This window comes from Danio rerio, chromosome 24 (assembly GCF_052040795.2).
Source record: "Danio rerio strain M-AB ecotype USA chromosome 24, GRCz13ab, whole genome shotgun sequence".
In the NCBI taxonomy this organism is placed as follows: domain Eukaryota; kingdom Metazoa; phylum Chordata; class Actinopteri; order Cypriniformes; family Danionidae; genus Danio; species Danio rerio.
In genome coordinates this window covers 38,813,699-38,827,648 of record NC_141044.1, presented here as the reverse complement: position 1 = coordinate 38,827,648, position 13,950 = coordinate 38,813,699, and the positions used below count along the sequence as shown (strand labels likewise).

General features: G+C 37.3%; 1 protein-coding gene across 2 annotated transcripts in view; it reads right to left on the bottom strand.

Annotated features, from left to right (window-relative positions):
* Positions 1 to 178: 178 nt before the first annotated feature.
* Positions 179 to 13,950, bottom strand: part of klhl14 (kelch-like family member 14) — a 40,374-nt gene continuing 26,602 nt past the window's right edge. For both annotated transcript variants that reach the window (XM_087310119.1, XM_087310118.1), the window contains 6 exons: positions 7,022 to 7,111; positions 6,853 to 6,931; positions 6,472 to 6,662; positions 4,096 to 4,254; positions 3,626 to 3,783; positions 179 to 1,354 (listed from right to left, as the gene is read on the bottom strand). In XM_087310119.1, coding sequence (XP_087166245.1) covers positions 1,214 to 1,354; positions 3,626 to 3,783; positions 4,096 to 4,254; positions 6,472 to 6,662; positions 6,853 to 6,931; positions 7,022 to 7,111 — 818 coding nt within the window. In that variant the 3' untranslated portion in view covers positions 179 to 1,213. The remainder of the gene's footprint in view (positions 1,355 to 3,625; positions 3,784 to 4,095; positions 4,255 to 6,471; positions 6,663 to 6,852; positions 6,932 to 7,021; positions 7,112 to 13,950) is intronic.

Genomic DNA, 13,950 nt, shown 5'->3' with positions numbered 1-13,950 from the left:
ATATATATATATATATATATATATATATATATATATATATATATATATATAGCGCTCAGCATATATACAATAAGTACACCCCTCACAAATCTCTCTTTTAATTTCATATTTTCAATAGGATGCTTTACAATATTTTATTATGTGTATAATCTTGTTACTAAAGGGAACTCGAGACAGATTATTGATCCAGAAATTCTGTTTTATTTTCATAGACTAAATGTAAAGAACATAACAGGATTTGAGAATAAATCCTATGAGCACAAAAATGTTCCACTGCAAGCGATTATTTACAACAATGAAAAACATTCCCCTTTTGTTCTCATCAAAAGGGCCAACAAACACCAGTGCAACGATTCTCAGATTTCATATCACGTCTCAGAGAAACCAATCAGGGCGATAGTTTAACAAGATATTCATTTTAAAACGGATTTTCATCATGAGAAAATTGTATGAAACGAAGCAGCCTGATGCTACAAAATAGGCACTGTGAGAAATATAAACATAAACAAATATGCACCCACAGCATAACACAATAAGCTTTTCACTTCACGCCATGCATATATACCACATGGCTAAATAAATAATATACTGATTGTTCAAACAGTAAATCATAACTTGTGTTTCACTGAAGTTTTTATAGTTCACATTTATTCCCCTCTCATCTGTACAAATCACAATGTGCCACTTAAGCATGGCGACAATATCTAACAAGCAGACATGGTGTGATATATATTAAATAGCTGATATCTACTCTACGGGTGTACACAGAATCGTGAGTTTTGCTTGTAAAAACGTGAAAAGTCTTCCCCACGTCAACATTGTCTTTGATCGGCGGTTTCCACAAAATACAAAGCACGTATGGAAGGAATATCGATTTGGTTTCCGAAAAAAAAAAACAAGGATGCGTGCTATGGCAAGTAAAATCATTTGCCGTCAAAAAAGGATTGAATATGAGCAGCTGAATGTCAACACACATGAGCATCAAATACGCAAAGTCGATGATTAGATCAGTTTCAAACTTTTTAGGTATGAAAGAAACAAAGTGCTCTTGTCAGACCAGTAAAAAAATAATAATCTGTACACCTCATCATCACCTCCTGTTCAAAAGCTGGCGGCGTTTCATAGGGAGAGTCTCCGTGTTTATTTGATTCATTTAACCGTTGGATTTCCATCCCAAGAGATTTGTTCCTTTTCTGGGCCACGTTCGGTAAAGTTATTTGTTAAATGGTAAACAGGCTGGCAGTATGACTGTGGCGCAGGCTGGCCCGGCTAAAGGTTCAGCCACTTCTCCTTCCATTTCTGTCCATGTGGCTTTCTCTGGGCTGTAGCAAATGGTGGATGATTTGTAAGCCCCCTGAAAAAGATAATTGACCAGTTATTACGATATTTCATGGTGGACATTGAGTAATATTTATCAGAACTCCTGTCAGGCGAGACCACTAGAGGGCACTCCACCATCATTGTTCATTCATTCATTTTCCTTCGTCTTAGTCTCTATTTCAGAGTATTCTGACATACTCTGTTTTACACAGCGGATACCCTTCCAGCAGCAACCCAGTACTGGGAAACACCCATATACACTCATTCACACACACTACGGGCAATTTGGTTTATTCAATTCACCTATAGCGCCTGATTTTGGACTGCGGGGGAAACTGAAGCACCCGGAGGAAACCCACGCCAACACGGGGAGAACATGCAAACTCCACACTAAAATGCCAATTGGTCCAGCTAGGACTCGAACCAGCAACCTTTTTGCTGTGAGGCGACAGTGCCAACCACTGAGCCACCTTAATTGCGTACCTCTGCTACTCTCATAGACTCCATCTCGGCATCTCCCATAATCTCTTCCAGCTGATACGCACACACTCTTAAAGGGATAGTTCACCCATTTTCATTTTCACTTTATTTACACACTCTCAAGTTGATCCTAACTCTTTATTCTTGAACACTAAAGAAGATGTTTTGGAAAAATGCTGAAAACCTGTAAGCTAAGACTTCTATATTAGAAAAAACAATTACTATAAAAAGGCAAATTAGTTTGAAACAAGTAAAGGGTGAATAAACCATGACAGAGTTTCAATTTCGGGTCAACTGTCCCTTTAAATTGTGCACTATTTGATGGAGCAGCCATATGTAGTGGTGTCTGAAACAGTGGGCATTCTGAAGTGCACTCAATCAATTCCACAATGCACTGTGATAATAAGTGTACAACCAACATCTACATATACATACAGAATATACAGCTGAAGGCAGAATTATTAGCCCCTCTTTGAATTTTTTTTCTTTTTTAAAAATTTCCCAAATGATGTTTAACAGAGCAAGGAAATTTTCACAGCATGTCCGATAATATTTTTTCTTCTGGAGAAAGTTATTTGTTTTATTTTGGCTAGAATAAAAGCAGTTTTTTTAAACACCATTTTAAGGACAATATTATTAACTCCTTTAAGCTATTTTTTTCTCTCGATAGTCTACAGAACAAACCATCGTTATACAATAACTTGCCTGATTACCCTAACCTGCTTAGTTAACATAATTAACTTAGTTAAGCATTTAAATGTCACTTTAAGCTGTATAGAAGTGTCTTGAAAAATATCTAGTCAAATATTATGTGCTGTTATCATGGCAAAGATAAAATTAATCAGTTATTAGAAATGAGTTATTAAAACTACGTATTCAAGCTACGTATTTATGTGCTGAATTGACACAATACTGGTGTTTTTTTGGGGTAGCAACTTAATTTTGTGAAGAAATTAGGGTAACTTAATTAATTTGTTTTGGGACAACATCGCGTGGAATCCAGTATTTTTTAACAATAAAAAAATTAATAAAATGCAAGGTTGCAGACAATTCATTTAGGTTGACCCAAAAGAAATCAGCTAACAAATTTAGGTGGATTGAACACAAAAAAAGCACATTTTATAGTTTGAAGATGCAGCAAAATATTTTTTGGGGTTTAAGAAAATTCTTTGTGTTTAAGAAAAGCAAATAAAGTTTATTATTATTATTATTTATTATTAATAGTAATTTATTTGTTTCTTGGCCTCGCTGTGCATACAGTTGGGGGCAAAATTTTTTAGGCCTCGTGTGAAATATTTATTCTTTTTCAATTATTTCTTAATTGTTAACCAAATATGGATTTTTTTACAGAATTTCCTGTAATTTCTTTCTTCTGGAGAAAGCCTTATTTGTTTTATTTTAGCTAAAATTAAAGCAGTTTTTATAATTTTTTTCAAACATTTTAAAGTCAATATTATTAGCCCCCTTAGGAAATATTTTTTTCGATTGTCTACAGAACAAACCACTGTTACACAATGACTTACCTAATTACCCTAACTTGCCTAATTAACCTAGTTAAGCTTTTAAATGTCACTTTAAGCTGAATACTAGTGTTTTTAAAAACATCTGGTCAAATATTGTTTACTGTCATCATGGCAAAGAAAAACTAAATTAGGTATTAGAAATAAGTTATTAAAACTATTATGTTTAGAAATGTGTTGAAAAAAATCTTCATTCTGTTAAAAACAGAAATTGAGGAAAATATATAAAAGAATTAAAATTTAAGAGGAGGGCTAAAAATTCTGACTTCAACTCTATATGCAGCTATTATGTGAGCTGTGTTTACCATGCTCCAGCTGTAGCCTCCCACCAGGTAAATACTGTCATCAAGAACGGCACATCCAGGCCCGCTGCGTCCCTCTAGAATAGGCGTTTGCAGGATGCTCCACTGATCTGCTTTAGGGTCGTAACATTCAACCAGCATCACATCCAGATGAGAGAATCCTACACACAGACACACACAGATATTCAATGGAAACCTCAAACCTCCATTTTTTTTCTCAAGTTAACACATTTAAGTGGATTAAACATAATTAAGTTGTCCCAAAAAAAAGCTCAAGTATTGTGTTGCTCGAGCTCATTTTAGAGTAGCTTGAACAAGCAGCACAGATGGTCAATGGAAACCCCAGATGTTTATTTATATGCTAAGCCTTTTACTTTAATAAGCTGGAAATCTAATCATTGAAAGAAACTTTATAGATTAGAGTAGTACAACGCAAGAGCTGCTGTGATTTGGGTTATGGCTCTAGAAATTACCCTTTAAGTGGTTTCCCCCAATAGCGTAGAGGCGGTCATTCATGCCTGCGAGAGCGTGTATGGCCCGTTTGGTGTTCATGTCCTGTTTCCGAGCCCAAACGTCCATCACGGGGTCGTAGCAGTACAGCCATGACACATATTCACCATTATGAACACCACCTGAAACAGAATATACACTAGTTTTAATATGAGGTTAAAGAAATGAAGAAGAAAATAAATCAACATGGAATCAAATTTGGCCACTTCTGATTATTGGTGTTGTTTTTTTGCTGATATTTTAATAAAAAAAAGGGATTGAAAAATTGAGATTTTTGTAATTGTTGCCTGCTAAAAGTATATGTCATTTTGTTTAGGTAAGTTTGACATTTCTTGATGGGATTATTATTATTATTATTAATTCATTTATATTTTTTCGGGTTAGTCCCTTTATTAATCTGGGGTTGCCACAGCGGAATGAATCACCAACTTATCCAGCACATGTTTTACGCAGCGGATGTCCTTCCAGCTGCAACCCAACACTCAGAAACACCCATAGACTCTTGCATTCACACACATGCACTATGGCCATTTAGTTCATTCAATTCACCTATAGCGCATGTCTTTGGACTTGTGGGGGAAACTGGAGCATCTGGAGGAAACCCAAGCGAACACGTGGAGAACATGCAAACTCCACACAGAAACGCAAACTGACCCAAACGAGGCTCGAACCAGCGACCTTTTTGCTGTGAGGTGAGGCGCTACCCACTGTGCCACCGTGCCACCTATTATTATTATTATTGTTATTATTATTATATAGTTATTTAAAATTGTTAAAATAATTAACATTTTCAACATTTATTTTTGATTAAAATAAATTTTAATTTGTTTATTTTAGAAACACTATAGGGTTAGTTCACTCTGAAATAAGAATTTAGTCCAAATGTATTAATTAGAAATGTCTTCATTTTCAGAACACAAATATATTATTTATTAAAATAATTTTTTTATAAAATCTGAATCAACAACAATCAGAAATAAGGGTATAACAGGCTCTTTAAAAAAAAAAAAAATTTATTTTAGGCCTTTTTTCCTTTATTAGATAGCACAGTATAGAGACAGGAAGCGCAGTGGGAGAGAGCAAGGGGGGGTAGGGTTGGGAAATGTCCTCGAGGGGGGATTCGAACTCGGGACACGCTGACGTGCTACTGCACCATATGTCGGCACGCTAACAGCTAGGCTATTGCGCCCACTAACAGGGTATTTTTAAGTTAAAATTTAGGGCTACATATCAGTACCTAAAAAGTACAAAAGAGTACCTTTTGAAAAATGGCAGTGGCAGCATTTGTATCTTTATTTCTGAGAATACATATACTGATTTATGTTCTAAAGATTTACAAAAACAGTTTGAGTTTGGAATGGCTTAGGGTTTAATAAATGACAGAATTTTCATTTTGTGATCAATATTTTTGTCCAATTATATGATGAATACAGAAGCATTTACTCCCAACTTATTGGTAGGCCCACTAGGAATCTGTGTGCGCAGAATTCCGCAGATTTTTAGCCCATCATTAATTCTGTTTATTTACTTGAGTAAATGTGTGTAAATATATATTTATTCTTTTTTTTCTGTGTGTGTGTGCTTGGTGCTTGTGTGTGTGTTTATACAGACAGCTTGGCTGTCTGGACTGTATAGCTGGGTGATTTTTGGTTTTGTTCTCCCCCGCTCTTTAGCGGGATCAGGCGCGGCGGGCAGAAAACGGGGCGGGTCGGGCAGCGGGACAACAAATTCTTAATATAAGCGGGAGCGGTCGGGTTCAGGCTAAAACCTGGAGGGTGCGGGCAGGAGCGGGATTCAAAATTTAGTCCCACGCAGATCTCTAGTTTGTTCTGTAGATAATGGAAAACAAATTGCTTAAAGGGGCTAATAATATTGACCTTAAAATGGTTTTAAAACAACATAAAACTGCTTTTTCCCAAGCCAAAATAAAACAAATAAGACTTACTCCATAAGAAAAAAATATTATAGGAAATACTGTGAAAATTCCATTGCTCCATTAAATATCAATTGAGAAATATTTGAGAAAGAAAACATATTTCACAACAGGGCTAATGGTTTTGACTTCAGTTGTAAACTTTCTAAAATTCTGTTGTTATTCTTAAACTCAATAACATTCGGAAATACATCAAGGTACTTAAACGGCTTTCAAAAAACACTTTATTTTGGGTTTTGTTGTTCCAAACATTTCTAAGAAATAAAACCCAAACTGTGTTTGTAATATTTTTGTAGTGAATATTTTGGTTCAAACACTTGTAGGCTTCACTGCTGCAATGGCACCTGTTAGTAACATCTCAGACATTTTGATTAATTCACTGTTTGGATGAAGTGTATCGTCAAACCTGAGATGTATATTTTCCCATTGTGCACGGCGCCTGCGTGCGCAGCCAGCGGCTGTGGAAGAGACGAAACGTAATTCCATTCGTTTGTCTCAAGGTTATAGGCTTCAACGCTAGACAGATAACCTGTCTCGTTCCTTCCCCCAACAACATACAAGTGCTTATCCAGGCAGCAAGCGAAGAAACTCGCTCTCCTGAAACAAAGACAAGATGAAAAGATCGGCTCTTAAAATCAGTCAACGTTGGAGGCTGTTTACAGCGAATACCTCCGCTGCAGCCAAGAGCGAAAAATTCATCACAAAGGCTTAAGGAATAATTACACTCCTGTTATGAAGAGCTCCTATTATTTTATGAATAATAAGTCATTTTCAGAAGGCATCATACCTCTCCTGCATGGGCGGTAGTTGTATCCAGCTATTGAATCTTGGATCATAGCGGCTTACGAAGTTGGTGCTGTGTTTGCCTGGGAAGGTAATACACATATTTGTTTTAAAAACAATAACATATTTTAAGGATTTCATAACAGTGATATGCATTTATGTTCATGCTTTACCATTAGGGTTCCACTGGTCTTCTCCACCCAATAAAAGCAAGAAGTTTTCCACCTCAACTACACAGTGATGGGCGCTGTTATACGGCATTACTGTAACACACACAAAGTAATGCAGTTAATATTTCATTAGGAATAACATTAAAATCTTGATTTAAATGAAAATTTGAGAAGTAAATGAACAAAACATTAACGAAGATACAGCGGGGGAAATAAGTATTGAACACGCTTTTTCGCAGGAATAATATTTCGAAAGGAGTTGTTGACAAGTAATTAAACCAGATTTTCGTAAAAACCCAAACAATACAAATATAAAATAAAAAATTCTGGAAAATGAGTTATATGTAATAACAACTGAATGACTCAAGCAGAAAGTGCTGAACTACTGACACGTATTTAATACTTTGTATAAAAGGCTTTTTTGGTTGATAGCATCTTAAAGATGCCTCTCATGTGGAGAATGACGTCACATGCAGAGCTCAAGTGTGAGATTTTCTTAGACTTTAACAGTGTGTTAAAATCTTGATGGTTCTGTGGGTCTCATCTATCAAATCTGATCTTTAGTTTGTATTTTATATTGGATTCAGGTCAGGTGATTGGCTGGGCCATTCTACAGCTTGATTTTCTTTCTCTGAAAGCATTTGAGAGTTTCATTGGCTGTGTTTTAGATCATTGTCTTGCTGAAATGTCCATCCTGGTGTCATCTTCATCATCCCCCTGATGAAGGGGAGTGGGTTGAGAGATTTTAGCTGCTTTCTGGACTTTCACTGCCTTTCTACACCTTCATTTCTTCATGTGTTCAATACTCCTGTGTCATTTCATTTTACTATGCATAATAATTTGTAAACTAACTAGATTTGTTTTCTTTGCATATAATAATTTTTTTGGTTGTTACCAACATACAACAACCAAGTCAATGGCACCTTTACATATGTTTTCTGAGACCTAATGTTTTTATGTTTAATACTTTAAAGATAACCAATGGACCACAAACTAATCCAATAAAGAAATTCAGCAGAAGAATACATGAATCAGAAAAATATATATATCATTGTAATATCATTCCCCTATATCAGTTCTTTCTCAAATACTTAGCATCAAATACATTTGACATTCCATGTTGCTAACCAAGTAATTACCCATCCAATAATTATACAATCTATTATATATTTATATTTGATGTTAACTGAAAAATAGGTAACATTTAAAATAAAACTTGCAGTGTAGATATATACAATATATACAATTTTATTATTAATACATTTGTCAAATATGTAAAAGATTCTTAGAAGGTATAATATTACAAACAAATTTAAAAAACATGAGAAAATGGTGGAATATTATTTAAAAAAGAATCAAAAAGTAATAATTTCTTACATTTACAGACATCCCAAGTGTCCCAAAAGTTCTGGGAGTATCCCGCAAATGCATAGAGCTCCCGGATTGCCCGCAAATGAATTATAATCTCCCGAAAAATCGCACGTCTCCTGCTCGGGCCTCAAGTACATCGCACACCCCTCTCCACCGCATCCCTCCCAGCACTTCTGGTGCGCCGTGCGCAACTTACTCCCACTGCTCTTCAGGTACATCGCGTGCAACTCACCCCCACCGCTCTTCAAGTATGTTGTGCGCAACTTTCCCCCACCCCTCTTCAGGTACGTCTCGTGCGCACACGCCCCTACTCAGATACGTTGCTAATTCCACCCACCCCCCACTCACCCCCACCGCTCTAGAGGTACGTTGCGCGCAACTCACCCCCATCGCTCTTCAGGTACATTGCTTGCAACTCACCCCCACTGCTCTTCAGGTGTGTTGTGCGCAACTGTCCCCCACCCCTCTTCAGGTACGTCTCGTGCGCACACGCCCCTACTCAGACCTCAGTGCACTCACTGAGCAGTATAGAGTCCCATCAATATACTGGGGCATTAGGACCCACACAGACTGCAGGTTAGGCGCCCCCTGCTGGTCTCACTAACACCCCTTCTAGCAGCAACCTAGATTTCCCATGTGATCTCCCATCCAGGTACTGACCAGGCTCAGCCCTGCTTGTAATGATAACTAAAATAATATTTTGGACTCTGAAGAAGTAATAAAAAAAACTTCATGTTCAGAATAAAACTGTTGTTGCAAACAGTTAGTATTTACTGAGATCTGCATCTGCACACAGGACGATCTCTGATATACAAGCTTCTTCACACCTCTTTTCCATCTCTTCTGATTCTCCAGCTTCTGCAAAAGTGACCCCCAGTTGAAATAGAGAGAAATGGTCGTAGGGTGACAGTCATAATGAACATGATCATGTTCACTCCATAAATCTCCGTCCGGTGGCTGTGCAGCGTAAATCAGTCGTACGCTAAGAGCCACCTGTCTGCCTCGATCATTCATTTCCACTGTCACATCTCTGCTGCCTGATGGATCACAGTTGCTGTAAAATTAGACAGCCTTGAATCCAGCTTTTTTTCCGATTGGCCTCTTCTAGCGCAAGGCCTTTCCATTGAAAATCCAGACTGAAAACCGGACTGACTGACAAGTGAGAGAATTATTTGGATTTTCAGTTGTCAAGAGCAGCATTTGAGGCTTTTGTGGCCTGCTGACATAGAGCTGTGCAGCATGACCAAATCAAAAGGTCTATTATGCTCTATCATGGTGTTACAAAATACGTACTTTACAGTAATCCTTCATGATTTATTAATAATAATACTATTATGAGGTTGGAGACAGAAACATGAATAACAACATTGCAATTTTGAAAGTACAATGTTTACATTCTGCATTTTATTTAGCTTTGTTTTTGTTTTTTTAAATGTGTGTTAGACCTGTAATCATCCGTTTTTGTAAAGAGTTTTATATTTTATTTATATTTATTTTATATTTATATTTATAAAATATGATCATATGGTCAAAAAAAAAGTAAGTGGTTAATATATATAAACTGATAATTGATTTAATCTACAGAAAAGGTACTATATGGTCATAAACAGTTGAAGTCTAAATTATTAGGCCCCTGCATATTCATTCATTCATTTTCTTTTCGGCTCAGTCCCTTTATTAATCTGGGTTCGCCACAGCGGAATGAACCGCCAACTTATCCAGCATATGTTTTTATGCAGCGGATGCCCTTCCAGCTGCAACCCATCTCTGGGAAACATCCATACACACTCATACACTACAGACAATTTAGCCTACCCAATTCACCTGTACCAGATGTCTTTGGATTGTGGGGGAAACCAGAGCACCTGGAGGAAACCCACGCAGGGAGAACATGCAAACTCCACACAGAAATGCCAACTGACCCAGCCGAGGCTCGAACCAGCAACCTTCTAGCTGTGAGGTGACAGCACTACCTACTGTGCCACTGCGTCGCCCTAGGCCCCTGTATATTTTCCAACCCAAGCTCATTCTGGAAACGGAGCCCCGCTGACGTTTCTGGAGACCGCGATTTACGTGGCCGGAGGTACGTAAAGGCCGCGTTTGTTTTTTTTCGAGCGAACGCTGCGGGGGGGTGTGGCGCCGCTTCGCCCCTCCTCTTCGCGCTCGCCGGCCGACGGCTCGCCTCCGAGTGGAGGGCTTTCCCGACGCAATCAGTTTGTCCGCCTAGCTCACAGCGTTGCGTCGGCGGAGCGGAGGCCCCGGAGGAGGAGGAGGAGCCGGAGCCGGCCGCGGTGGACGACGACCGGGATCGAGTCCAGGGAACGGCGGGTTCCGAAAATCAGGTAAGACGAAAAACGGAATCCGGAAAATAAGGGCGAGAACGCGGCGGGATCTGAAAACGCGGTCGAAATCGAAGACGAGGGCTTTTGCTTTTTTTTTTTTTTTTTTTTCGATCCGGTGGCTTTTCGCGCGAGAACGGCACGGGCGCGAATGCCGCACCCTCCCGAGAGGCGCCCGCCTGAGACGCGAAAAAGCGCGCACAGCGGCCTCTCGCGGATCTGCGAAAACAAAAAAAGCTCGAATACGTACCTCCGGGGACGTAAATCGCGGTCCGCAGAAACTTCCGCGGGACTACGTTTCCACAATGAGCCCGGGTTGATATTTTCCCCTTAATTTCTGTCTGTGGATTTCTTTTTATTTTAATAACTAATTTCTAATAACTGATTTCTTTTATCTTTGCTACGATGACAGCAGGGGCGTTGCTAGGGTCGAAAGGGATGAAGGAAAAAAAAGTTCTAATTAACCCAGATGAACACCCCCTGCGACAATAAATGGTCTATATGCAGTGTTCTTACGGATACTGAAAATTCTGGAAAATGCTTGATTTTTAATATAGTGTTTTCAAGGTTAGAAAAGTGCTTGGATTTTGTGCTTGAACCTGATTAAATGTGAAATAGCAGGGCTCGAAATTGCGACCGTTTTGGTTGCAAATGCATTATGCATCTGAAATTTTATCTATGTGAGCTTTTATGCTAGCCGAAAAAAAAAGAGACTTTCTTCAGAAGGAAAAATATTATCAGACATACTGTGAAAATTTCCTTGCTCTGTAAAACATCATTTGGGATATATTTGAGAAAGAAAAAAAAATTTGTAGGAGGGCAAATAATTGTGACTTGTAATTGTAAATGTATTTACAGTTAATTGATTGAATTTACAAAATAGGTACTACAGTATATATTGACATATATTGTTATCAGGATATGAGATGACTGATATTGTAATAAAAGATTTCGGTCATATCGCCTAGCCCTATGCTGACATTTTCTAGCACAGACATTAACACACATCCCTATAGACTCGACAGGCTGTGGAAGGTGATTTGCTGTGAGATGATCCAGAGGTCACAGTCTTGGCTTTGTTATTGATCTTACAGCCTGATCTACAAAGGTGCAGATGCAGACAGACTCATATCAGCATGTCATATTGACTTTTAAAGGCACGGGTCACAAGGGTTATGCTTTAAACCATTTAGAACAAAAATATTCAACAGCATTCAATAACAGTGTGTTGATTATTTCACAAAAACTGTTCTGTCATATTTCACTCTAAAATATAGTCAAAATTATAAATACTTTTGGGAAAGTTCAAACTATTTGACACAGACAATATGGTCACTTTACAATAAGGTTCATGAGGTAATGGATTTACTAACATGAACTACGTATAAAAAATACTCATTTATAAATCATAATTCAACCTTTACTAATGCCATATTAACATCCAAATTCATGCTTGTTAACACTAGTTTATACCAGAGATGGGGGACTCACATTACTTGATTCAAGTCAGACTTGAGTTCCAAAATTTAGGACTTGAGACTTTCTTGACAAATATTTAAAAAAGACTCTACTTGACTGTCATGACTTGAGACTTGACTTGGACTTGAGTTAAATGACTTGAAATAAATTGTTTTTGTTAAATAAATTACTGTTTATTTTATATTATGCACTACATACAAAACCGCAAGCTATATATGTAAATATAAATTGCAAAAGTTCAAAAATCGACAAAAATTTGATTGACTTGAAAGTGACTTGCTAGAACAAGCTACTGTATGACTTGACTTGACTTGACTTGAGATAAGCAGTGACTCGACCTGACTTGAGTCTGACAAAAATTGACTTGACTTGCTTGAGAGTTGAAGGTTATGACTTGCTTTCGACTTGCACATGTGTGACTTACTACCACCTATGGATAATACAGCGTGAGTTATTATTAACTAACTGTGAACAACTGTATTTTCATGAACTAACGTAAACAAATACTGTAGTAGATGTATTGTTCAATGTTTGTTCATATTAGTAAACGCATGAACAAACATTAACTAATAGAACCTTACTGTAAAGCATTACCGTCAATATTTGCAAAGAATTGAGCCCCAAAATGTATTTTAAAATTTTTAAACTTCAGATATATTATCCTTTAAACCTGGGGTTCCCAAACTTTTCAGGCCGCGACCCCCAAAATGACAATGTCAGTGACTCGTGACCCCCAATATCCTCAGAGGTGGTTATAAATACAGATACCTTGCATGCAATGGCACACACACACACCAATAGACCCAAGTCTATTCTTCTTTTAATTTTTATTTTATGTATGAGAGCTGTAAATGGGCCACAAAGTTTAACCAGGTGTTATGAAATCTGCTGCATCTGACGCTATTGCTGTGTCTTTAATACAATGCAATTACCCCAGGGGTTGCAATCCAATAGAAGTAGTAACTATAAGCTACTATAGTAACTATATATGGTATAAACGACTATTTTTTTCTCTTCAGAAGGTTATGGATAAAATATGGTAATTCTTATGGTTTAATAAAAATAAATAGATTTTTGGAAACCACCAGGCGACCCCCCTTCATTGTCCCGCGACCCCTCGGGGGGGCCCGACCCCCACTTTGAGAACCATTGCTTTAAACTACTACTATAGGTCTCACTCGGTTGTCATAAAATAAGTTAGGACTATGTAGAATATACTTATATTTTTTATGTTGTTCACATATTCTTTTGTTTTGTTTTTTTGCTATACTGAATAATATTATATTATTTAACATTATATTTGCAAACATTTTAAGTTTAATCACATTTGGTTCTATGTGTGTGTATAAGACTATTTTTGTACATTTAATTTGATGTGAACACCATAATATGACGTCTCATCTTTGACTCTAAATTAAACTTAAATTAAATTAAATTATTAAATTAAATTAAATAAACTAAATTAAATTAAAAAAACATTATTGAGAATAAGTATAAAAACAAAATACACTAAATTCTCTCCTGATTTATTTTAATTGAATCGAAGGAACTTTTCTGGTCATCTCAACTTCCATTAATTAAACTGACTAAAATATTAAAGGTGCAGTAGGTGATCTTTAACAATGCTAACAGCTTAGCATAAATCTCTGAATCACAGTCCCTCCCCTGCCGTCTAGAGCCACGCCTCCTTAAACATGAGCGCAGCAAAAGAACCCTCTCTCATGTGTTAAAAGCAACTAGTGC